Source organism: Schistocerca gregaria, chromosome 8 (assembly GCF_023897955.1).
Source record: "Schistocerca gregaria isolate iqSchGreg1 chromosome 8, iqSchGreg1.2, whole genome shotgun sequence".
In the NCBI taxonomy this organism is placed as follows: Eukaryota; Metazoa; Arthropoda; class Insecta; order Orthoptera; family Acrididae; genus Schistocerca; species Schistocerca gregaria.
In genome coordinates this window covers 386,448,653-386,475,788 of record NC_064927.1, presented here as the reverse complement: position 1 = coordinate 386,475,788, position 27,136 = coordinate 386,448,653, and the positions used below count along the sequence as shown (strand labels likewise).

The 27,136-nt window shown below is 42.3% G+C and overlaps 1 protein-coding gene across 5 annotated transcripts in view; it reads right to left on the bottom strand.

Moving 5' to 3' along the window:
- Positions 1-6,577: 6,577 nt before the first annotated feature.
- Positions 6,578-27,136, bottom strand: part of LOC126284670 (UDP-glycosyltransferase UGT5-like) — a 36,932-nt gene continuing 16,373 nt past the window's right edge. For all 5 annotated transcript variants that reach the window (XM_049983774.1, XM_049983776.1, XM_049983775.1 and 2 more), the window contains 3 exons: positions 22,017-22,239; positions 7,581-7,800; positions 6,578-7,446 (listed from right to left, as the gene is read on the bottom strand). In XM_049983774.1, coding sequence (XP_049839731.1) covers positions 7,149-7,446; positions 7,581-7,800; positions 22,017-22,239 — 741 coding nt within the window. In that variant the 3' untranslated portion in view covers positions 6,578-7,148. The remainder of the gene's footprint in view (positions 7,447-7,580; positions 7,801-22,016; positions 22,240-27,136) is intronic.

Genomic DNA, 27,136 nt, shown 5'->3' with positions numbered 1-27,136 from the left:
CGGTTCGAGCTAAGAAGTACCTGAAAGCCTTAAGAGTGGAAAAACATTCCAAATCACTCGGTTGTATCGTATATCTGTCCCCCGACATGAGTAATGTCGATAAACGAAGAATTTTATCATCTGTGGTATTCCAGTTTGTGGACTACCGAGAAATTCTCGGAACGTGACTAAAACAAAAATCCCTATCGCGAGACCTATTCCAGAGATCGCGTTATAGTACCTGTGGTAACATGTTTTCTTCTTCAATACGAGGACCGGTTTGATGCACATCTCCATGCTGTTCTGTTCTGTGCAAGCCTCTCCATCTTCGGATGACTAGTGCAGCTTACTTTCTGTATACATCTATTGGTCCAGCTACAATTTTTATCTTCCACACTTCTATCCAGTACTAAATTGGTGATCCGTTGAGGTCTCAGAATGTGTCCTATGAAGCCACCCCTTCTTCTAGTCAGACTGTGCTACATATTTCTGTTCTCCCCAGTTTTATTCGGTACCTCCTCATCAACAACGTGAGCTGCCCACCTAATCTTCAGCATCTTCTATAGCAGCACATTTCAAAAAGCTCATATTTTCTTCTTGTCCCCACTGCTCATCGTCCATATTTCAATTCCATACATTGCTACATTCCATACAAATGCTTTCAGAAAAAACTTTCTAACACTTATATCTATATTCCACATTAGCAAATTAACTTTTCCTGCTGTTACCAATCTACATTTTATATTCTCTCTAGTTCGGCCATCACTAGTTATTTTGCCGCTCAAATAACAAAACTCATCTACTACTTCGTTTCGTTTCCTAATCTAATTCCCTTAGTGCCACCTAATTTAACTGCCTACATTCCATTATTCTTGTTCTGGTTTTGCTGATCGTCACCCTACATCTTCCCCTAAAGACACTGTCAATTCCGTTCAACTGCTCTTTCAAGTCGTTTGCTGTCTCTGACAGAATTACATTGTCATCGACAAACTAAAAAATACTCACTTCTACTCCCTGGACTTCAATTCCTTTCCCAGATCTTTCTTCGGTTTTCTTTACTGCTTAATCTGCACATATTGAACAACATCGGGGATAGGCTGTTCTCGAGCACATCTTTCCTTTCATTCTTCTCGGCTGTTATAACTGCCGTCTGATTTCCATATAAGTTCTAAACAGCCTTTCGCTCCCTGGATTTTATTCTTGCTGCCTTCAAAATTTCAAATCGAGTACTGCACTTAACATTCATTTTCTCCAAATCTACAAATGCTATAAATGTTCATATGCCTTTCCTTAATCGATCTTCTAAGATAATTCGTAGCGTCAGTATTGTCTCCCGTGTTCCTACATTTCTCCGTAATCCAAGCTGATCTTCCCCAAGGTCGACTTCTACCAGCTTTTCCATTCTTCTGTACAGAATTCTTGTTGGTATTATGCAGCCACGACCTATTAAAAAGATAGTTGGGTAATATTCACACCTGTAAGCACCTGTTTTCTTTGGAACTGGAATTATTACATTCTTCTTGAAGGATGAGGGTAATTCTCCTGTGTCATACATCTTCCACTCCAGATGGAAGAGTTTTGTCATGGATGGCTCTCCCAAGACTGTCAATAGTTCTGACGGAATGTCATCTACTCCATGGACATTGTTTAGAATTAGATCTTTCAAGTTTCTATCAAATTCTTCTCACAATATCATACCTCTCATCTCATCTTCATCTACGTCCTGTTCCATTTCTGTAAGTACAGTCTTCATCTCCCTTGTATAGACCCTGGTATACTCCTTCCACGTTTGAGCTGTCCCTTTTTTTTTGCATAGGACTGGTTTCCCATATGAGATCTTGATATTTATACAACAGCTCCCCTTTTTTCCAAAGGCCTCTTTAATTTATATCCTGGCAGTATCTATCTTTCCCCTAGAGAAATATGCTTCTAAATCCTTACATTTTTCCTCTGGGCACTCCTGCTTAGTAATTTTGCACTTCCTGTCAATCCTATTTTTTACGCGCTTGTATAATTTGCTGCATTCTCCTTTCATCAGCTAAGGTTTTCTATTAGGCCTTGTCTTTTTATTTAGTTGATCCTCTACTGCCTTTACTATTTGATTTCTCATAGCTACCAATTCGTCTTCTATTGTATTCCTTTCCCCTGTTCAAGTAAATAGTTGCCTAATTTTGCCTCAGAAACTCTCAGAAATCTCTGATTCTTTCACCTGATCTAATTCCCATCTCCTTAATTTCCTATCTTTTCTCATTTTCTTCGTTTTAATCTACAGATAATGACCAATAAATAGTGATCATAGCCACATCTTCCCCTGGAAATGTCTTACAACTTAAAATCTGGTTCTAAAATCTCTGTCTTACCCTTATATAATCAGCTTGAAACGTATTCAGCCTTTTTTAATGATAATTAAACCAAACGTTAGCGATGATTAAATTATGCTCTGTGCTAAAATCTGTCAGGCGGCTTCCTCTTTCATTCCTTTTCCTCAGTCCAAATTCAGCTGCAACTTTTCCTTCTCTCCTTTTCCTTACTATTGGATTACAATGTCTCATCACAATTAAATTTCCATCCCCCTTAACTATCTGAATACCTTACTCATCATACATTTCTTCAATCTCTTCGTCACCTGCACAGCTGTTTGATATATACTTGTACTGCTATGGTGAGGATGGTTTTTTTATCTATCTTGGCTACAATAATGCATTCACTATGCAGTTCATAGTAGCTTACCTGCCTTACTATTTACTTACTCATTACTAAATGTACTCTTGCATTAGGCCCATTAAATATTGTATTTATAAACCTGTACTCGCCTGATAAGAAGTCCTGTTCCTCCTGTAACCGAACTTTACTATTTCCAACTATATCTAAATTCAACCTGCCCATTTCCCTTTTTAAAATTTCTAACCTACCTGTGCCATTAAGGGATCTAACGTTCCAATCCGCAGAACACCAGTTTTGTTTCTCCTGATAACGACATCCTTCTGAGTAGTTCCCGCCCGGAGATCCAAACGGGGGACTATTTTATCTTCGGAATATTTTACCAGATGCCATCATCGTTTAACTAGCCGTTCGCAGTAGGAGCATAGCAAGACCATTTTGGTTAGTGTTACAAAGCGAATCTGTTTCCCCTGCAAGTCTGAAAAGCTGTTGCCCCTCTTCAGAATCACACTTGTGTCTGGTCCCTCAACAGATACACATTAGCTATTAGTATCGCTGAGGCAAGCAAGATATCCCAACGACGGCGTGGACAATGGTTGGCAACATATCCTAATAACATTTCATTGACACTGAAGCTATCTATGAGATAGGCTGAGAATATTTGCCTTGCTATGCCATGATGTTATTGACTAATAGATGAATACTGGTTAGTTTTCGCGCTTTGACATGAAAATCATCGTATTGTGTTCCTATTCCACTACATCGCTATTGAGGCTGTCATAGAGCGTTTCCAACGCTGTATATAATTTAAGTTACGTGTACATAGACTGTGACTTCTAATGCCGACGGTAGTGTGACAGTTCCCGCCACATCATTCTGGATATTTCGTGCACTTTAGTCATTTTATTCCAAGTAATATTAAATCTGGAGCATTCATGCACAGGCATCACCTGTCCAGCTGATGGTTCATTCACACAGCATAGTCCTCTTAGGAAGAAATGCTATCCAGACGTCGCAATACTCTTGCAGTATGGGCGTCAGAATGGAGTTTGTTAATAAAAAACTTCAAGCAAAATATTCAGCTTCCAATGACGTCGAATAAGGGACAAATACCCCTACAAATATCCTTTATCAATTCTGCTTCTAATTAATTCAAAAGTTTTATATAACAATTGCCGGGACGACGTACGGCCGAAAACAGTCGAAGATGGAGGTTGCCGAATATCTAAAACTGAAATTTAACCCCCTAAGAAGTCAGTCAACTCTCGTATTTGGTTTAGGACACATTTCGTGTCTCTTACAACAAGGCTGTAGTAATACTTCCGTTCTCTGTGTCGCTAGGTCGTCCGTCATAGAGGACGACGTTGTGACCGAAGTTTCCTCCAAACTGCAGAGCCCTCACTGAACAACCTTCAACATTTAGATTAAATTCATGACGTAACCGTGACCACAACATCACAGAATGGATGGTGTCATGTGAGAATATGACTTCTGGCTGTGAAGAACGCTGGCTGCCATGGATTAACGCCCAGCAGACTGCGATTAGGAGTCGGTAGGTGTAAGACCAATCCGAATAACTGGCGATTTTCTTGTGACTCCACCCTGTATGTGTGCGGAGAAGAGTTAATCATGGATCATTTCCTCATCTGCAAGCTGTGTCCAACTACGGCACATGCTCTCTAAAAAAATGGCAGCAGCCTATGAAGCCTAACACGTGGCTAAATATTGGCCACACAACATTCAAAGTGCGTCTTATTATGTGATACCTGTTTCTAGAAAACTGGTATTGCTTTTATTATCAGACTAAAATTATCTATGTATGTGAGCCGTCCTGTCGGCTCGCGTTGGTGCTGTTTGTAGGTTTCCTCCCTCTGTTGGAGGACAGACTGTATCCTTTAGTTGGCATGGTTGCGGTTGTTTGTCTTCTTTTCGCCTTGACTGGGGCCACTCGAAAAATGGCTCTAAGTACTATGAGACTTAACATCTGAGGTCATCAGTCCCCTAGACTTAGAACTACTTAACCCTAACTAACCTAAGGACATCACACACATCCATGCGCGAGGCAGGACTCGAACCTGCGACAGTAGCAGCAGCGCGGTTCCAGACTGAAGCGCCTAGAACCGCTCGGTTACAACGTCCGGCCTGGGACCACTCGTTTCGCAAGCGTTGCCTGTCTGCTAGTGGCAGCAGCGACGGTTATGATGTAGTAACTGTTGCCCTACTTTTGGGGCGACGCCGTGTTTTTCTGGGTCGTCCGAGTGGGCAGTTCGGTTTGCTGCCTGTAAGGGCTGTGGTTACGAGGGTACACGACCTCGTCGTAAACAAGATCCAGCAAGCTTTAAGATGAGTGCGTTCAATCCAAGTAGAGTGGAGTCTGTCACCCGTGTGGGCCCCGTAGTGCGTATGTGATGTTGTGTCAGATTATCATCACGCCGTCGTGTGCAGTTTGGTAGATCTGCGTAACGTTTAGTAGTTGAAGACCCCACTGTGTTAAAAGCACTTGGCTCAGTGATTAGACAGACGGTGTGGTTCCTCAACTGTGAATTAATAAAGCAGTGAAGAGATTAGTTTCACTCTGCCTACCGTCGTCAGAGTAGTCACAGTGAGTTCAGTGTGCGTTTGTGTGGATAATGAATTTGATGTCACTCATGTGGTACTTGGTTTCGGCTTGCTTTGCGACTGTTTCAGCAATGACGTGTGGTTGCTGATTCTGGCTGGTTACATTTCGGTTTTGCCTCGCACGCAAATCGAGTGGGGTTTTAATTACTGTTAGTTTGTCTGGTGTTCTGTATTGTGACTTGTTTGTTCAGATTTTCGGGTTTGTGGAATCGGGCGGAAATCTGGTAGTGGTTCCTTTCTCGTTCCAGGCGCTCTGAACACAGCATTCTGGGGACGTAGTGCAGACCGCCGGTTCAGGCTTTGGCGTATTGTTCCATCGTTGCATTGGTCTATCGGGCGTCAGGCAGCTTCGGCAAAATTGTCACTAGTCATTCGTTAGATTGCCACTAGTCTGAGTTACCATCTTGTGCAGTGAATGCAACTCTTGGCTGTCTATCTCATCGCTCGCGAGAGTGTTTATTGCCAGACTTTCTCAGAGGTCGATTCCTGGAGCACCGTCTGTGATTTGTCCTTGTGTTTTATTATTGTATTATTTATTATCATACCTTGTAATGACTGCATTAAAGGTTATGTATGTCTAGTGAATAGTTCCGGTCGCCTTCTGGAATGAATCTAGCAGTGTAAGGGTGGTGTTACAAGGTTACCATCATCTTTTTTCACCCGTTTGCTGGTCAGTTGCTTGTTTCTTTTAATTAACCTTTGCCTGTATTTGTTGTTTTACAGCAGGTTTCTAAATTTTGTATATAATTGCCGTTCCTGGCGTGTAAGGCCTTCAGTCGTGATTGTGGTCATTTGCTTAAAACAAAATTCGATATTTGTATTTTAGCAGTAAGCCTTAAAACCTTATTTACTGCCATTCCTGGATACCTTCTGCTGTGTCTGTGGCCACTTACTTTTTAATATTTCATTACCTGTAAGTTGTAATTGCAGCGAGTTCTTAAACATTCTTAATTTATTGCCATTCTTGGCGTGTAAGGCCTTCAGCTGTAATCACAGTGGCTTGTTTTCTAAAACATTATCTGTATCTGTATTTTATGGTGATTTGCTAAATTGTAACGCACTGAAAGCACTATTATTTACACAGTTGTTTATTCCTTCATTAATAACGTGTGGTACTTTTATATTTATTGTTTCTGGAATTACTGTTTTAAAAATAAATGTATGTAACTGTAAAAGGCAAGCAATAGTAACTGATTACAGCCCCGTTCACAATCGTAACCGAATGCTGCATCCCTTTGGCTATCGGTTTCACTATGTTTATATTATGTGATGTATGTTTTCAGACATAATTAAATAAAATAAAACTGTGGCACATACGTTGCTGGGGTGGTTATTATTTTATTTATCTATTTCACACGTTTTACTAGATCGTAATATTACATGCGTATCCGGAATGATCATCAGTGCCGGTGAACGGTTGAGAACTTTGTACAAATTTATCAGTTCAAGAGTAGAGTTCTTATGGTTATCTTAAATAAATGTGAAATAATGACATTTCTTTTTTATTATCAAGACGATAGTACCCCAGTATGGCAGTGAAATAGTGAGCCTCAGGTACAAGCATAATATTTCCAGTCAACAAGTGTCACTTCTGCCGGGACAAAGGGTGCCAAAGTGAGTGATAATTATGTACCAGACGGGCGCCAGCTCGGAGTGCAGGACGAGTAAGTACTTGATCCAAACAGTACCGTGACGTATCTCTTAGTGTAACTCTATGGAGGCGCCAGCACAGACTAGAGGTAAAGAGGTAGGTCAAATTTATGACCGACCACGGAAGTAGCCCGCAGAACTCTTGCGACAACTTATGTTTTTTACGTGATAACTGCGTTCACACACTTCTGGGTCCTACAGCGAAGGGCACGTGCCAGACGGGAGCAGTCCCTGAAAATTTAGTCTCGTTTGGAAACTTTCTTTTTGGTCATTACAGCGGGAACATGCCTAATCGTTCTCAACAGCAGTCGGAGTATCACAGAGACACTAAAGAGAAGTATAACTGTAACTAGAATAATAGCACCAACAACATCCAGCAAGAGCAGCTGGAACCACGAGAGATCAAGAGCCCCTGAACGCAAATGTTGAGCTCCTTTGTGCCTTATGACGTATTCTATCCAGTAAACTGCTTCTTCCAGAGGCGTCCTTGGACTGTCATGGAACAGCCGAGATCTGTACTGCACTGCTTCTCGATAACTGGAATCAGTACAGACATATTATTAGCAAACCCAGAAAATTAATTACATATGTTCAATATTAAAATAAGGGAACACCTTATTACATTACAGAACGAACAAATGAAATTTAAAAGGGAGAAATGCTGTTCGTACCTGGAAGTTTCCAGTACTTCACTGACGGCCCAAGTAATTGACTCCAGAGATATGTTTGCAAATGTGATTTTAATTCCAAATCCAAGCTCCTCAGCTCTGTTCATATTGTGGAACTGGTCTGCGAAGACAGGGAATCCTATGACCGGTATTGCATGGTATATTGCCTCTTGAATACCCATGAGACCGCCGTGAGTCATAAATAAACGAACATTCTTATGAGCTGTAACAAAGTTTAGAAAAATTAATCGCCGTCTCAAACTAAAGTCAGTGGCATGTAATATAAAAAATTCAGACCCCCGATAGGCTTATTTATATGATGATTTTCTAAAATAATTTATCGTTGGTATTTGACATACACACACACACACACACACACACACACACACACACACACACAGACCAACAAACAATCTGCAAAGATGTGAAGGAGTCGTACTTCATGATTAGGAGTAAAATACAAAAATAGACCAGTTTGCAGTAAGAGGGCAACTTAATACCTGAAATGTTCAAATTTGTGTGAAATCTTATGTGACTTAACTGCTAAGGTCATCAGTCCCTAAGCTTACACACTACTTAACCCAAATTATCCTAAGGACAAACACACACACACCCATGCCCGAGGGGAGACTCGAACCTCCGCCTGGACCACCGCACAGTCCATGAATGCAGCGCCTCAGACCGTTCGGCTGATACCGCGCGGCACTTAATACCTGACACAGATATAATATTCTCAAGATGTTGCGTGGTTGGCAGCTCAAGAAATAAAATAGAATAACGTTCAAAAGGAGAAACACGACTTTTCAAGTTGAAGACTTCCATCTCATGTAATCGTGCAGGACTTGCTAAGCACTAGTATGACCCAAAGACGGTCTAAGCAATATTTCTTTGAACTTTATCGATGTCCGCCGTGAATCCTATGTAGTGTAGATCACACACCACGCACCAGTACTCTTGAAGAGAACGGACAAGTATAGTGTGGATAGAGTCTTTAGTATATTAGCTCCATGTTCTAAAAGTGCTGCTAATAAAACTCAATCTTTGTTTCACATTCACACAAGGTTTTACATATGATGCTTCCAGTTTGGTTCCCTAGGTATTTAACTTTGTTGATTTATTGTGTAACCAAAATCTGACGGAAGCTTTTTAGTACTCACGTGGTCGACCACACACTTCTTAATGCTTGGTATCGTTCGCCACTTTTCGTACAGTACAGATGTCTTGTGGAAATAATTTTGTAATTGGTACTACTCCATTACTGGCTTTGCCAGACGGTAAACGACAACATCATCTGTAAACCATCGAGGAAGGCTGCTCGGATTGTCTTCTATATTGTTTTTGTGGAATATAAACTGCAGAGGGTCTATAAGAGTTCACTGGGCAACGCCAGCTACCACTATTGTTTCACTCAATGACTTTCTGTCAATTACTACGAACTGTGACTTTTATGACAAGAAATCGTGAATCCAGTAGCATAACTGCGATGATACTCTACTTGATTACAAGAAGCTTGTGAAAACGGTCTCGACAGCCTTCTTGAAATCTAAAAATATGGAATCAACATGAAATCCCTTGTCGATAGCACTCAGTACTTCGTGTGAACAAAAAACCTGTTGTATTTCACAAGAACGATATTTTCTGAATCTGTGATGATGTGTAAAAACATCGCATTCTCCGAGGTATTTCATGTGTTCTATTTTTTTTTTGGTCATCGGTCTACTGACTGGTTTGATGCGGCCCGCCACGAATTCCTTTCCTGTGCTAACCTCTTCATCTCAGAGTAGCACTTGCAACTTACGTCCTCAATTATTTGCTTGACGTATTCTAATCTCTGTCTTCCTTTACAGTTTTTGCCCTCTACAGCTCCCTCTAGTACCATGGAAGTCATTCCCTCATGTCTTAGCAGATGTACTGTCATCCTGTCCCTTCTCCTTATCAGTGTTTTCCACATATTCCTTTCCTCTCCGATTCTGCGTAGAACCTCCTCATTCCTTACCTTACCAGTCCACCTAATTTTCAACATTCGTCTATAGCACCAAATGCATCTCAAATGCTTCGATTCTCTTCTATTCCGGTTTTCCCACAGTCCATGTTTCACTACCATACAATGCTGTACTCCAGACGTAGATCCTCAGAAATTTATTCCTCAAATTAAGGCCGGTATTTGATATTAGTAGACTTCTCTTGGCCAGAAATGCCTTTTTTGCCATAGCGAGTCTGCTTTTGATGTCCTCCTTGCTCCGTCCGTCATTGGTTATTTTACTGCCTAGGTAGCAGAATTCCTTAACTTCATTGACTTCGTGACCATCAACCCTGATGTTAAGTTTCTCGCTGTTCTCATTTCTACTACTTCTCATTACCTTCGTCTTTCTCCGATTTACTCTCAAACCATACTGTGTACTCATTAGACTGTTCATTCCGTTCAGCAGATCATTTAATTCTTCTTCACTTTCACTCAGGATAGCAATGTCATCAGCGAATCGTATCATTGATATCCTTTCACCTTGTATTTTAATTCCACTCCTGAACCTTTCTTTTATCTCCATCATTGCTTCCTCGATGTACAGATTGAAGAGTAGGGGCGAAAGGCTACAGCCTTGTCTTACTCCCTTCTTAATACGAGCACTTCGTTCTTTATCGTCCACTCTTATTATTCCCTCTTGGTTGTTGTACATATTGTATATGACCCGTCTCTCCCTATAGCTTACCCCTACTTTTTTCAGAATCTTGAACAGCTTGCACCATTTTATATTGTCGAACGCTTTTTCCAGGTCGACAAATCCTATGAACGTGTCTTGATTTTTCTTTAGCCTTGCTTCCATTATTAGCCGTAGCGTCAGAATTGCCTCTCTCGTGCCTTTACTTTTCCTAAAGCCAAACTGATCGTCACCTAGCGCATTCTCAATTTTCTTTTCCATTCTTCTGTATATTATTCTTGTAAGCAGTTTCGATGAATGAGCTGTTAAGCTGATTGTGCGATAATTCTCGCACTTGTTAGCTCTTGCCGTCTTCAGAATTGTGTGGATTATGCTTTTCCGAAAGTCAGATGGTATGTCGCCAAACTCATATATTCCACACACCAACGTGAATAGTCGTTTTGTTGCCACTTCCCTAATGATTTTAGAAATTCTGATGGAATGTTATCTATCCCTTCTACCTTATTTGACCGTAAGTCGTCCAAAGCTCTTTTCAATTCCGATTCTAATACTGGATCCCCTATATCTTCTAAATCGACTCCTGTTTCTTCTTCTATCACATCGGACAAATCTTCACCCTCATAGAGGCTTTCAATGTATTCTTTCCACCTATCTGCTCTCTCCTCTGCATTTAACAGTGGAATTCCCGTTGCACTCTTAATGTTAACCACCGTTGCTTTTAATGTCACCAAAGGTTTTTTGACTTTCCTGTATGCTGAGTCTGTCCTTCCGACAATCATATCTTTTTCGATGTCTTCACATTTTTCCTGCAGCCATTTCGTCTTAGCTTCCCTGCACTTCCGGTTTATTTCATTCCTCAGCGACTTGTATTTCTGTATTCCTGATTTTCCCGTAACATGTTTGTACTTCCTCCTTTCATCAAGCAACTGAAGTATTTCTTCTGTTACCCATGGTTTCTTCGCAGCTACCTTCTTTGTACCTATGTTTTTCTTCCCAACTTCTGTGATGGCCCTTTTTAGAGACGTCCATTCCTCTTCAACTGTGTTGCCTATTGCGCTATTCCTTATTGCTGTATCTATAGCGTTAGAGAACTTCAAACGTATCTCGTTATTCCTTAGAACTTCCGTATCCCACTTCTTTGCGTATTGATTCTTCCTGACTAATGTCTTGAACTTCAGCCTACTCTTCATCACTACTATATTGTGATCTGAGTCTATATCTGCTCCTGGGTACGCCTTACAATCCAGTATCTGATTTCGGAATCTCTGTCTGACCATGATGTAATCTAATTGAAATCTTCCTGTATCTCCTGGCCTTTTCCAAGTATACCTCATCCTATTGTGATTCTTGAACAGGGTATTCGCTATTACTAGCTGAAACTTGTTACACAACTCAATTAGTCTTTCTCCTCTTTCATTCCTTGTCCCAAGCCCATATTCTCCTGTAACCTTTTCTTTTACTCCTTCCCCTACAACTGCATTCCAGTCGCCCATGACTATTAGATTTTCGTCCCCCTTTACATACTGCATTACCATTTCAATATCCTCATACACTTTCTCTATCTGTTCATCTTCAGCTTGCGACGTCGGCATGTATACCTGAACTATCGTTGTCGGTGTTGGTCTGCTGTCGATTCTGATTAGAACAACCCGGTCACTGAACTGTTCTCAGTAACACACCCTCTGCTTTACCTTCCTATTCATAACGAATCCTACACCTGTTACACCATTTTCTACTGCTGTTTATATTACCCGATACTCATCTGACCAGAAATCCTTGTCTTCCTTCCACTTCACTTTACTGACCCCTACTATATCTAGATTGAGCCTTTGCATTTCCCTTTTCAGATTTTCTAGTTTCCCTATCACGTTCAAGCTTCTGACATTCCACGCCCCGACTCGTAGAACATTATCCTTTCGATGATTATTCACTCTTTTTCTCATGGTAACCTCCCCCTAGGCAGTCCCCTCCCGGAGGTCCGAATGGGGGACTATTCCGGAATCTTTTGCCAATGGAGAAATAATCATGACACTTCTTCAACTACAGGCCACATGTCCTGTGGATACACGTTACGTGTCTTTAATGCAATGGTTTCCATTGCCTTCTGCATCCTCATGTCGTTGATCATTGCTGATTCTTCCGCTTCTAGGGGTAATTTCCCACCCCTAGGACAAGAGAGTGCCCTGAACCTCTATCCGCTCCTCCGCCCTCTTTGACAAGGCCGTTGGCAGAATGAGGCTGACTTCTTATGCCGGAAGTCTTCGGCCGCCAATGCTGACTATTTATCAAAATTTAGGCAGAGGCGGGGATCGAATCCGGGACAGAAAACGTTTTGATTATGAATCAAAGATGCTATCCCTAGATCACGGGTCCCATTGTGTTCTAATGGACCCATAATTCAGTGGGTTACTCCCATTTCCAGTGTATTGGCTTGACCTGTGCGAGTATCCATTGTTTCCTACTGCAAATTGACGTGAAAAATTTGCGTCTATAATTCAGCGGATTACTTCTATTTCATTTCCTGAGTATTGGTGTGACCTGGGCAACTTTCCCTCATTAAACACAGATCTAAGTCGTGTAGGATTGCTCATATGAAGCTACTGCATCAGCATAATTTGAAAAGAACCCAGTCTGGACCGGGAAAATTAAATGAATTGTTTTTTACGCCACGAGTATCTACTTATAATGATAAAGCACAGATCAAGTGCAACAAGGCAGTAAAACCTCGAAAAGTGTTAGACCAATGCACTAAAAAAAATTTCTCCATAGTCTAATAAACATTGAGACGGTCACAGGATACGTTTTTAAAATGAGTATAATGTATAAATATATACATAAATGGGAAATACCACTAACAAAAGTTCTGAAACACTTTTGGCCGACACACTCCAAATTATTACACGACATGGCCTATATGTTTTTTTAAACATAAATATACATTTTTTCTGTTAAAACATACTACAAGAAGGAAAATGCTGTCCTAAGTTGTGATGCGAAAATGTGCGGTTTAATTTTCTTTCTCGCAGTCCGTTTAACTACAATACTGGCCATTAAAATTGCTACACCAACAAGAAATGCAGATGATAAACGGGTATTCATTGGACAAATATATTATACTAGAACTGAGATGTGATTACATTTTCACGCAATTTGGGTGCATAGATCCTGAGGAATCAGTACCCAGAACAACCACCTCTGGCCGTAATAACGGCCTTGATACGCCTGGGCAGTGAGTCAAACAGAGCTTGGATGGCGTGTACAGGTACAGCTGCCCATGCAGCTTCAACACGATACCACATTTCATCAAGAGTAGTGACTGGCGTATTGTGACGAGCCAGTTGCTCGGCCACCATTGACCACAGAAATTTTCAATTGGTGAGAGCTCGGAAGAATGTGCTGACCAGGGCAGCAGTCGAACATTTTCTGTATCCAGAAAGGCGCGTACAGTACTTGCAACATGCGGTCGTGCATTATCCTGCTGAAATGTAGGGTTTCGCGTGGATCGAATAAAGGGTAGAGCCACAGGTCGTAATACATCCGAAATGTAATGGCCACTGTTCAAATGGGCGTCAATGCGAACAAGAGGTGACCGAGACGTGTAACCAATGGCACCCCATACCATCACTCCGGGTGGTACGCCAGTATGGCGATGACGAATAAACGCTTCCAATGTGCGTTCACCCGATGTCGCCAAACACGGATGCGACCGTCATGATGTTGTAAACAGAACCTGGATTCATCCGAAAAAATGACGTTTTGCCATTGGTGCACCCAGGTTCGTCGTTGAGTACACCATCGCAGGCGCTCCTGTCTGTGATGCAGCGTCAAGGGTAACCACAGTCATGGTCACGGAGCTGATAGTCCATGCTGCTGCAAATGTCGTCCAACTGTTCGTGCAGATGGTTGTTGTCTCGAAACGTCCCCATGTGTTGACTCAGGGATCGAGACGTGGCTCCACGATCCGTTAGTCATACAGATAAGATGCCTGTCATCTCGACTGCTAATGATACGAGGCCGTTGGTATCCAGCACGGCGTTCCGTATTACTCTCCTGAATCCATCTATTTCATATTTTGCTAACAGTCATTGGATCTCGACCAACGCGAGCAGCAATGTCGTGATACGATAAACCGCAATAGCGATAGGCTACAATCCGACCTTTATCAAAGTCGGAAATGTGATGGTACGCATTTCTCCTCCTTACACGAGGCATCACAACAGCGTTTCACCAGGCAACGCCGGTCAACTGCTGTTTGGGTACGAGAAATCGGATGGAAACTTTCCTCATGTCAGCACGTTGTAGGTGTCGTCACCGGCGCCAGCCTTGTGTGAATTCTCTGAAAAGCTAATCATTTGCATATCACAGCATCTTCTTCCTGTCGGTTAAATTTCGCGTCTGTAGCACGTCATCTTCGTGGTGTAGCAATTTTAATTGCCAGTAGTGTACTATAGTAGGACTATCACTAGAAAATTTGTTTTTCCCATATACATTCTTTCTCCTTGAAAGTAATTCTAAACAAAATTTTATGCACACCAGTACGCTGCTTTTTTTTCTTCCTCACAGTCGGTTTTAACAGAAAAATGTAAAAGAAAGTTCCATTTACGGTCTCTCAGCTTGTGATTACGAGACTACGCTATCTGCATCTTACGAAACTTGCTAATCCTATGCGTTCGCAGATTGAAACCATGTGAAATACTGTCACTGGAGCTACTAACCTCAGAAATCCAGCAGCTGGAGATATCTCTCTCGTACTCCATATGCCAATGGGCCGAACCGTTTTTTAAAATCATTTTATGCGACTGCAGTTCTCAATGGAAGTTTCGCTTGCAATATCAATGAACACAGCGCAAAGTCAAAGAGAGGAGGTAGACGATGTAGAGAGAAAGAGAAGGGGAGGAAATTTAATAGAGAGAGGGAAGGAGAAAATCGTCAGGGAGACGGACGAGACGGAGATGAAGAGACAGAAGGGATCGAAAAGATGGAGAGAGAGGGTAGGAGGAGGTGGAGAGGGAAAAGGGAAAGAAGGAGATGGGTGGAGAGAGGGAGAGGAGAAGGAGGAGATGGTCAGAGGGAGGGGGAGAAGGAGATTCGGACGTATATCCAATTCCAATACATATTTAGCAATTGCGGAGTGTTGCTGCAATTCGTGGGTAATGTTCTGCGCGCATATACTCTCTAAGAAAAAAAAAGTCGCACCAAGAAGGAATTATCCAAATGGGACCGAAATAGGTAGATGTGATAAACATGAGCATACAAACAAATTATTACAATTTCAGAAAAAATGGATGATATATTCAAGAGAAAGGGCTTCACAAACTGAGCAAGTCAACAGCGCGTTCTTCCACGTCTGGCGCGTAAGATGGTCAAAATCTTGAGCTGGTGGGACGGCCCGTCCACAATATTCCAAATGTGCCCAATTGGGGAGAGACTGGGGGACTCTCCTGGCTCAGGTGGTGTTTGAGAATCACGAACACAAGCTGTAGAAGCTCTTGCCGTGCGCGGGTGGCCGCTTGCCTGCAGAAATGTAAGCCCTGAATGGCCTGCTATGAGGGCAACAAAACGAAGCGTAGAATATCGTCGGCGTACCAGGGCTGAACCGTGATTTATTTTCAAAGAATATTAACACATTTAATCACACTATGTAAGCATGGAATTAGTTGCCAGGGAATAACTGATGAAATAATAACCAAATTCCTTTTAACAAATGGGAATTTTATTCACTTTAATAGTACCTAAAGGCATTTTTAAAATAAACAGATTTAAAATTATAATCAGAAAGCACCCTCTAAATATCAAAGTTGCAATTTATTCAAAGGCAGAAAGAAACAAGTTTTGACAGTATGAGCTGTCGGGCAGAGAACCTTGCCGCTCCCTTTTGACACGGCCGTAGTTACGAACACTCACAACAGCCTCTGAAAGACTACACTGGTAACTTTAAACTAAGAGTTTTAACAATTTACATAAGCACACAAACTATGCAGCCCCCTGTACGAGGGTTGGAAACGGTAGAAAACACTAACAATTAAAACATTAACCTTGCCACCGAAGGTGCAACTTGATTTTAACTTCTAAGAAAAGTCTTGCGGTGAAAGGGTGGCAACTTTATACAGGGTGTTACAAAAAGGTACAGCCAAACTTTCAGGAAACATTCCTCACACACACAAATAAAGAAAAGATGTTATATGGACATGTGTCCGAAAACGCCTAATTTCCATGTTAGAGCTCATTTTAGTGTCGTCAGTATGTACCGTACTTCCTCGATTCAACGCCAGTTGGCCCAATTGAAGGAAGGTAATGTTGACTTCGATGCTTGTGTTGACATGCGACTCATTGCTCTACAGTACTAGCATCAAGCATATCAGTACGGAGCATCAACAGGTTAGTGTTCATCCCGAACGCGGTTTTGCGATCAGTGCAATGTTTACAAATGCGGAGTTGGCAGATGCCCATTTGATGTACGGATTAGCACGGCGCGATATCCGTGGCGGGGTACGTTTGAATCGAGACAGATTTCCAGAACGAAGGTGTCTCGACAGGAAGACGTTCGAAGCAATTGATCGGCGTCTTAGGGAGAACGGAACATTCGAGCCTATGACTCGCGACTGGGGAAGACCTAGAACGACGAGGACACCTGCAATGGACGAGGCAATTCTTCGTGCAGTTGACGATAACCCTAATTTCAGCGTCAGAGAAGTTGCTGCTGTAAAGGTAACGTTGACCACGTCACTGTATGGAGAGTGCTACGGGAGAACCAGTTGTTTCAGTACCATGTACAGCGTGTGCAGGCACTATCAGCAGCTGATTGGCCTCCACGGGTACACTTCTACGAAAGGTTCATCCAGCAATGTGTCAATCCTCATTTCAACGCAAATGTTTTCTTTACGGATGACGCTTCATTCAACGTGATCAAATTGTAAATTTTCTCAATCAACATGTGTGCGCTGACGAGAATCCGCACGCAATTGTGCAATCACGTTATCAACACAGATTTTCTGTGAACGTTTGGGCAGGCATTGTTGGTGATGTCTTGACTGGGCCCCATGTTCTTCCACCTACGCTCAATGGAGCACGTTATCATGATTTCATACGGGATACTCTACCTGTGCGACTAGAACATGTGCCTTTACAAGTACGACACAACATGTGGTTCATGCACGATGGAGCTCCTGCTTATTTCAGTCGAAGTGTTCGTACGCTTCTCAACAACAGATTCGGTGACCGATGGATTGGTAGAGCCGGACCAATTCCATGGCCTCCTCGCTCTCCTGACCTCAACCCTCTTGACTTTTATTTATGGAGGCATTTGGAAGCTCTTGTCTACGCAACCCCGGTACCAAATGTAGAGACTCCTTCGTGTTCGTATTGTGGACGGCTGTGATACAATACGCCATTCTCCAGGGCTGCATCAGCGCATCAGGGATTCCATGCGACGGAGGGTGGATGCATGTATCCTCGCTAACGGAGGACATTTTGAACATTTCCTGTTACAAAGTGTTTGACGTCACGCTGGTACGTTCTGTTGCTGTGTGTTTCCATTCCATGATTAACGTCATTTGAAGAGAAGTAACAAAATGAGCTCTAACATGGGAAGTAAGCGTTTCCGGACACATGTCCACATAACGTATTTTCTTTCTTTGTGTGTCAGGAATGTTTCCTGAAAGTTTGGCCGTACCTTTTTGTAACACCCGGTATACTAAAATGATTATTTAAATAAAAGCCCATGAAATTCTACAAGGTTGGCCAAACAATAGTTAAGATGCACTACAGTACACAGATACCGCCTTTCAAGATCATAGGCAATAATATCAAAGTTTCCAAACATCAGAACATATTTCAGGTATTAGGCCGTTACACTCTAAGCAATAAATTCGTTAACACACCAAATCCTACAACTAACGTATGGTAGATTGATAGGGAGATTACCGAACAACCTGAGCCGCAGGTTGCTCTAACCCGCCCCTATTCCACAAGGGAAAAACGGATCACCCGATGTATAAACAACCACCTTCCCGCGGGTGGGCAAACGGAGAAGAATTGTGGGACGACCCCACAGCAAAACGGCTGGTGAACTCACCAAGAAAACAAGTAGAATTTAACGAGGATAAATCAAACAACATATCACCATTCATTTAACTTCTATTAAACTGCGATTTCTCGAGAAGACCTGGCGCAGCACCCCCAAATCGCTCTCCCGAACCGTCCGCTTCAACGGACGCACGAAGTCGCGCCGATCTCCCGTCTTACGGCGTCGAAGCTCGCACCGGCCAGACCGATGTCGTGGGTTGACTCCTGTTGCTCTCGTATCGACCGCGAAGTCACTACCCCTCGCTATACGCCGTGGCCCACTGGACTCACGTGGCGATCTCACATGCGCCGACGCTCAAGAGGGACAAGTCATCTTGTGTCTCAGTGCGCGACCGACCAACTGATCGATCCAACCGCCCATGACCAATGCTTGAGCAAAGTCGAGCATACTGTCGGCCTAACGCGCTGACTCAGATGCACGAACTTAGCCCTGACCGGGCGACCACTCGCTGAGTTCTCTTACTGGCGGCGTGGGAAGACTTTCATTTTGCCGGCCTTAAAGGTTGATCCGAACGACAGACATACTTGCTCTCCGATCGACAGACGGACACTAACTGCCTAACAAATGCGGACGAGAGACAGACTAGCAAGCTGGCTACGAGAGACTCACCCAGACTGACCGACTGGCGAGCTCATAGCGCCCCTTAAATGCACGTGAACAGGCAACCTTTCCCCTTTCCCACTAGAGGGAGACACCAAATCTGCGATTGCCACAGCGGCGCCACCGCCAGAAACGGAGGGGGAGTGCTTCATACTACGCTCTTGACGACCTAACGCGCCAGTTGGACAGAATTTGGTACAATATCCACCAGGAAGAAATCCAACAATGCTGTTAATCAATGGCAAATCGAATAACCACTTTGATAAGGGCCAGAGGTGGACCAGTGCGTTTTCGACTTTCTCCATTTGTGAAGATCTTCCTGTTGAATAATTCATGGACTTTTTTCTGAAATCGTAATTATTTGTTTTTCTGAATATGTATATCACATCTACCGATTTCCGGCCCATTCGGTTAGCTCCTGCATGGTGATTCGTTTTCTTTTTTTTAATCTTTTTTAAAATACATCAATCGGAGCTGCGTGGAACGGAAGAAAAAGAAAACACCACCCTACTGCTGCAGGGCCAAACGTGATGCGGAGTAGCCCTAGAAAAGGACACTTATAGCACCTGCTAGGGATCAGAAATCACTGCTTCAAACAAAAACAGACCGATCACAGCAACCAAAAATCTAAGACAGCACGCAGGAGAAGTGCTGCTGTAGACGGCGCTCTTCGTTCACCGAGACAGACAGTGAACCGAAAGGAAACACTTGCTGTCAATACTGCTAAATCAGAACTATTGGCCCCAACGGGAAAAATAATGTCCCATGTTCATCTCAAGACAAAGATATACATTTACCAGATCGCCCTCGAACTGCGAGCTAACATACCAAAGATGTTCGGGCCAACATGCGGTTCCTCTTCGTCGAAATGTCTTGGTTGAAACTCGTCTAGGGGTTGAACTGCACGTGTCGCATTACACGACCTAAATTAGACACTTGTGACGCTTTAGTTAAATTGTCTGGCTGACGGCAAGTTTGCCAAATACAAAGTTAACATATAGTAACAGTAATAATAATATCTGGAACTAAATTAACGACCCATAAATGATGTAGGCCACACAGTTGCGATTCGGTTAGAGTAATGTTTATTCAGAAAGCAAATTAATAGTGAAAGCTGTCGTATCTAGAGTTACTGTTACACTCTAGCGCATATCCACTTGACACAGTTCGATCATTCACAGTCTCATCGCGTAATACAAGTTATCTACGTGAAAAGTTAGAGTTCACAGCAGGCGCGAGGCTGCTCACCGCTCAGAGACTATCTCTCGCGACACCACACAACGCGAAATTTTCTAAGTCGTTTCACTTCCTATCTGCCTAAAGACCGACCATCCGCTTTCGCGTCTGCACCGAACTGCACCCTTTCATGTCTCCAGCCGAACTGCGTGCTTTCGCGTCTGTAGCAGCACTATCCCTCTGCCCTTCCCCGGCCGCACTTCCGGCTCGCCGAACATACTCGCTCAGCTGACTAGTACAGTTCCCTTTCCTGAAGCCGTCCATCTGATTGGCTACAGCTTGTTCTACATTATTTTACATTTTAACATATTTCAATAATCAAAGCTTGACCGCTTTCACGTTCCAAATAAAGTAACAATAATACCCCTTGTTAAATAATTTTACATAAAACCAGTACTATTTCCTTCTTAACTTTGAATATCACGGCCAGTAGCCTTGCACCAATGTGCTCTCTGATAAATAAAAAAGAACGAAAGTAACTATTATGAAGAAACTTGCAACAAATATTATATTACGTAATTACTGAAAAAGGTGTCATGCTGTCATCGTTCAATGTGTTTTGCGTGGAGGAAATGACGATATGATGCTTAACTGAAAATACTGATAATTTAAACTTACGAAATATTTTAAGCAAATAGCGGTGAATCTTCCTGGCAGATTAAAACGGTGTGCACTGACCGAGACTCGAACTCGAGACCTTTCCCTTCGCGGGCAAGATACTGGCAGAAGTAAAGCTGTGAGAGCGGCCGTGAGTCGTGCTTCGGTAGCTCAGATGGTAGAGCACTTGCCTGCAAAAGACAAAGGTCCCGAGCTCGAGTCTCGGTCGGTGCTCACAGTTTTAATCTGCCAGGAAGTTTCATATCAGCGCACACTCCGCTGCAGAGTGAAAATCTCATTCTAGCCACAGAGTTGATATTTACAACGTTTGTAATTTTAATGATGCACTTAAATATATGAAGTATCGATCGTTAAGATCGACCAAACCGTTCAGGCTTTGGCATTCAGGTCTTTGTTACAAAACTTGTTAATTTCACTTTAATAGTAAATATTATAGACATGATCAATATCCAAGATTTATTGGAATCACCATGAAAATTTATGTAGGATGGCATATTGAAATAACTGTGGCTTGATTCCCTGCATTACTACAGAATTAAATAGTTTTCATAAATGTTTCCCTTTATGGCCAATCTTAGGTCCGCAATATTTAATGCTCTACGTCTCCTTGGCCACAAACGGCTTCGACTGGGTTTCCTAATGACGTAGGTTCTCGTCTGTCTCACTCGCACACTACAGCGCTTAGGCCTCAATAGACAATAGACGCATGTGAATATTGCCACGTCGTAGTGAATCTGTACCGTTTGTGGCATGCAGTCCTGGACGACAGGGGTCAAATGGTTCAAATGGCTCTGAGCACTGTGGGACTTAACTTTTGACGTCATCAGTCCCCTAGAACTTAGAACTACTTAAACCTAACTGACCTCAGGACACCACACACATCCATGCCCGAGGCAGGATTCGAACCTGCGACCGTAGCAGCAGCGCCGTTCCAGACTGAAGCCACCCGACCGACTGACAAGGTTCGTTTTGACAATTCCTGTAGGCTGACTCTTTCGGCCATATATTTAAATCAGAGCACCTTGCTCGTTAACTCACAGAACCCAATAACAGACTTATTGGCAACAACACACAAGAAGAGAACTAATGTACATGCAATGAGATGAATACAATTAATTAGAAACAAGTTTACTCAGCGTAGATACTAAATAATGACAACGGTTACCAATAAATGTTGAAAAAAAAGGGTATGTCACAGGTATCGAGACAGTGACAATTTAGAAAATGCTGCATTCTTCTTACCTAATATATCTTGCTGTGGCAACCATTTAGATGTCATAACATTACTTGGTTGTTTTGGCAGCTCGTCCTCATCGACCTTCCACAATACTCTCTGCTTCAGACGCGAGAAAGCCTCAACGAAGGCCAATTTCGTCTCGTTTTTCATGTCTGTACTTTTAACATTGGTGCCAAGACTGAAATATATAGCTCCATTCTCTGCGTCATCAAGGAACTTCTGTATATTCTGTGGAAATGCAATTTCAGCGGGTTTTACTTTATAAGTCTTTAGGCAGTCAGCACACAGTACATGTATATAGAAAAGAAGTCAGTCGAATGAAACAACTGTTTTACTGTTGAAGGTAAAATGTTCTACGATGTTAGGGCTCGTCATGGCCCTCTTCAGTTTCTTTCAGACGAAGGACGTTTCGACCCCTCTGCTGGGATCTGCTTCAGAATATACTGACAGTCTTCACCTAACTGTGAACACTAGTATGTCCGGAAGAAACTGAAGAGGACCAGGATGCTGCCTAATGTTGTAGAAGATTTGATCTTAAATAATAACAGATACGAAAGTCTACATACTTAGACAAGTTTACTGTTACCAGTCACTATGTGTTCATTTTCAGGACTCGTTTCGCAAGTATAAACATCCATCATGAGGTAGATATAGGCTGGGACACTCAGATGTTTAGGACGGGTGGTAGGGACAGAGCATCAAGTGACATTATACTGAGTGCACTATCCGAAAATTACCTCGAGCAATTAAACAGAGAACCGACTCGTGGAGATAACATCTTTGACCTGCAGATAACAAACAGACCCGAACTTTTCGACTCTGTAAGTGCAGAACAGGGAATCAGTGATCATAAGGCCGTTGCAGCATCCCTGAATATGGAAATTAATAGCATATATAAAAAAAGGGAGGAAGGCTTATCTGTTTAGCAAGAATAATAGAAGGCAGATTTCAGACTACCTAACAGATCAAAACGAAAATTTCTGTTCCGACATTGACAATGTTGAGTGTTTATGGAAAAAGTTCAAGGCAATCGTAAAATGCGTTTTAGACAGGTAGGTGCAGAGTAAATCTGTGAGGGACGGAAAAAACATACCGTGATCCAACAACAAAGCTAGGAAACTACTGCGAAAGCAAAGAGAGCTTCACTGCAAGTTTAAACGCATCCAAAACCTCTCAGACAAACAGAAGCTAAACGATGTCAAAGTTAGCGTAAGGAGGGCTATGCGTGAAGCGTTCAGTGATTTCGAAAGTAAAATTCAATGTGCTGACTTAACAGAAAATCCTAGGAAGTTCTGGTCTTACGTTAAATCAGTAAGTGGATCGAAGTAGCATATCCAGACACTCCTGGGGTGATGGCATTGAAACAGAGGGTGACACGCGTAAATCTGAAATACTAAACACCTTTTTCCAAAGCTGTTTCACAGAGGAAGACCGCACTGCAGTTCCTTCTCTAAATCCTCTCACAAACGAAAAATGGTTGACATCGATATAAGTGTTCAAGGAATAGAACAGCAACTGGAATCACTCAACAGAGGAAAGTCCACTGGACCTGACGGGATACCAATTCGATTCTACACAGAGTACGCGAAAGAACTTGCCCTTCTTCTAACAACCGTGTACCGCAAGTCTCTGGAGGAACGGAAGGTTCCAAATGATTGGAAAAGAGCACAGGTAGTCCCAGTCTTCAAGAAGGGTCGTCGAGCAGATGCGCAAAACTATAGACCTATATCTCTGACGTCGATCTGTTGTAGAATTTTAGAACATTTTTTTGCTCGTGTATAATGTCGTTTCTGGAAACCCAGAATCTACTCTGCAGGAATCAACATGGATCCCGGAAACAGCTATCGTGTGAGATCCACCTCGCTTTATTTGTTCATGAGACCCAGAAAATATTAGATACAGGCTCCCAGGTAGATGCCATCTCCTTGACTTCCGGAAGGCGTTCGATACAGTTCCGCACTGTCGCCTGATAAACAAAGTAAGGGCCTACGGAATATCGGACCAGCTGTGTGGCTGGATTGAAGAGTTTTTAGCAAACAAAACACAGCATGTTGTTATCAATTGAGAGATGTCTAGAGACGTTAAAGTGACCTCTGGTGTGCCACAGGGGAGTGTTATGGGACCATTGCTTTTCACAATACATATAAATGATCTAGTAGATAGTGTCGGGAGTTCCATGCGGCTTTTCGCGGATGATGCTGTAGTATACAGAGAAGTTGCAGCATTAGAAAACTGTAGCGAAATGCAGGAAGATCTGCAGCGGATAGGCACTTGGTGATGGGAGTGGCAACTGACCCTTAACACAGACAAACGTAATGTATTGCTAATACATAGAAAGAAGGATCCTTTGTTGTATGATTATATGATGGCGGAACAAACACTGGTAGCAGCTACTGCTGTAAAATATCTGGGAGTATGCATGCGGAACGCTTTGAAGTGGAATGATCATATACAATTAATTGTTGGTAAGGCGGGTGCCAGGTTGAGATTCATTGGGAGAGTCCTTAGAAAATGTAGTCCACCAACAATAGAGGTGGCTTACAAAACACTCGTTTGACCTATACTTGAGTATTGCTCGTCAGTTTGAGATCCGTACCAAATCGGGTTGACGGAGATAGAGAAGATCCAAAGAAGAGCGGCGCGTTTCGTCACAGGTTTATTTGGTAACCGTGATAGCGTTACGGAGATGTTTAGCAAACTCAAGTGGCAGACTCTGCAAGAGAGGCACTCTGCATTGCGGTGCAGCTTGCTCGCCAGGTTTCGAGAGGGTGCGTTTCTCGATGAGGTATCGAATATATTGCTTCCCCCTACTTATACCTCCCGAGAGATCACGAATGTAAAATTAGAGAGATTGGATCGCGCACGGAGGCTTTCAGACAGTCGTTCTTCTCGCGAAACATACGCGACTGGAACAGAAAAGGGAGGTAATGACAATGGCACATAAAGTGCCCTCCGCCACACACCGTTGAGTGGCTTGCGGAGTATAAATGTAGATGTAGATTTACATGTATTAATATGGCGTGAATGTGTTGTTATGACTTTGGGGAACTTGTGAAGCTGTGTGGTAGAGAAAAAATAATTTATTTGATAACGTGACTTACAGTTTTGTGGAAGTCTCTGTCTGAAAGGATAAACGAAAATACAGATGTAAACATAAGAGAAGAAAACAAAAATACCTCTAGTGGTCACAAGATGCGTCTCCTGTTGTGTCACATCATTTACACTATCACATTTTGTAAATACGGAAGGGAGTAGAGATGGAATGTAGAATGTAGTAGTTCAAAGACATTTGGCAAAGTAAACCACTATAGTCTCAGGGCATCTTGAACGCCTTCGGTTGCACAGATGAACATAAATGTATGTGTAAATATCTCTAGTGGTCACGTTTACATATGTTAATACTTCATACAAATTTAAGCAATCAAGATGAAATGTTAGAAAAATCAACTGTAATAATTATTCTTCCAAGAGTGTGAAAATTTATATCTAAAGAATAATTTACATATTATTACTATTTTACATGTTAGTGTGTGTGCGCGCGCGCTTGTGTGTGTGTGTGTGTGTGTGTGTGTGTGTGTGTGTGTGTGTGTGTGTGCGTGGGTGGGTATGTGTGAGGAGTTGTGGATTGTTAAGAGTACATGAATACCTAAGTGATGGTTGAATTAATACATGGACTATGATTTTTAGAATATTTACTGACAGATATATTCCTGACCTAGACAGAAACAGTCACGATCAACACACAAAGCTTTGCATACAACTGTAAAATGTAGTGGATGTCTTATTTTGTTGATATGCGGTAAATTTCTGACCGATGTTTTAGACGGTGGTAAAATATTTTTTTATGCCCTTCCATATTATGTATGTTGTTCTTGTGGTCTTCACTCCAAAGACTGGTTTGATTCAGCTCTATGTGCTACAGTATCGTTTGCAACCCTCTTCTTTACCGAGTAACTACTGCAACCTACATGCCTCTAAATCTGCTTACTGTATTAATCTCTTGGTCTCCCTCTACGATTTCCATCCGTCCACCCCCCCCCCCCCTCCCATGCTTCCCTCCAGTACTAAATTGGTGACCTCGTGATGCCTCAGAATGTATACCACCAATCGGTTCCTTCTTTTAGTGAGGTTGTACCACGAAGTTCTGTCCTCTCCAGTTCTATTCAGTTCCTCCTCATTAATTACTTGATCTAGCAATCTTATCAATCTTATCTTCAGCATCCTGCTGTAGCACCACATTTCAAAAGCTTCTATTCTCTCCTTCTCTAAACTGTTTATCGTCCATGTTTCACATCCGAACAAACGATTTCCTTACCATCGTCAATGTACATTTATTTCCTCTCTAATTCGACCATTATCAGTTATTTTCCTGCCCAAATAGCAAAACTCATTTACTACTTTAAGGGTCTCATTTACTAGCCTAATTCCCTCATCATCATCTGACTTCATTCGACTACATTCCATTACCCTCGTTTTGCTTTTGTCGCTGTTCATCTTATATTCTCCTTTCAAGACACTGTTCATTCCGTTCAACTGTTCTTCCAAGTCCTTTGCTGTCTCTGTCAGAATTACAATGTCATCGGCAAACCTCAAAATTTTTATTTCTTTCCCCTGGATTTTAATTTCTACTCCAAATTTTTCTCTTGTTTCCTTAACTGCTTGTTCAATGTAGAGATTGAATAACTTTGGGGATAGCTACAACCCTGTCTCACTTCCTTCCCAACCACTGCTTCCCTTTCATGCCCCTAGAATCCTTATAATTGCCATCTGATCTCTGTACAAATTGTACATCGTCATTCACTCCCTGTACTTTACCCCTGCAATCTTTCGAATTTGTATTCCAGTGAACATTGTCCGAAGCTTTCTCTAAATCTAAAAATGCTATAAAAGTAGGTTTGCTTATCTTCAACCTAGCTTCTTAGATAAAGCTTAGGGTCAGTATTGCCTCGCGCGTTTCTACACTTCTACGGAATCCAAAATGATCATCTCCGAGGTCGGCTTCTATCAATTTTTCCACTCGTCTGTAAAGAATTCGTGGCAGCATTTCGAAACCGTGACTTATTAAACTGATAGTTCAGTGATTTTCACACCTGTCAGCATCTCTTTGCTTTTGAATTGGAATTAT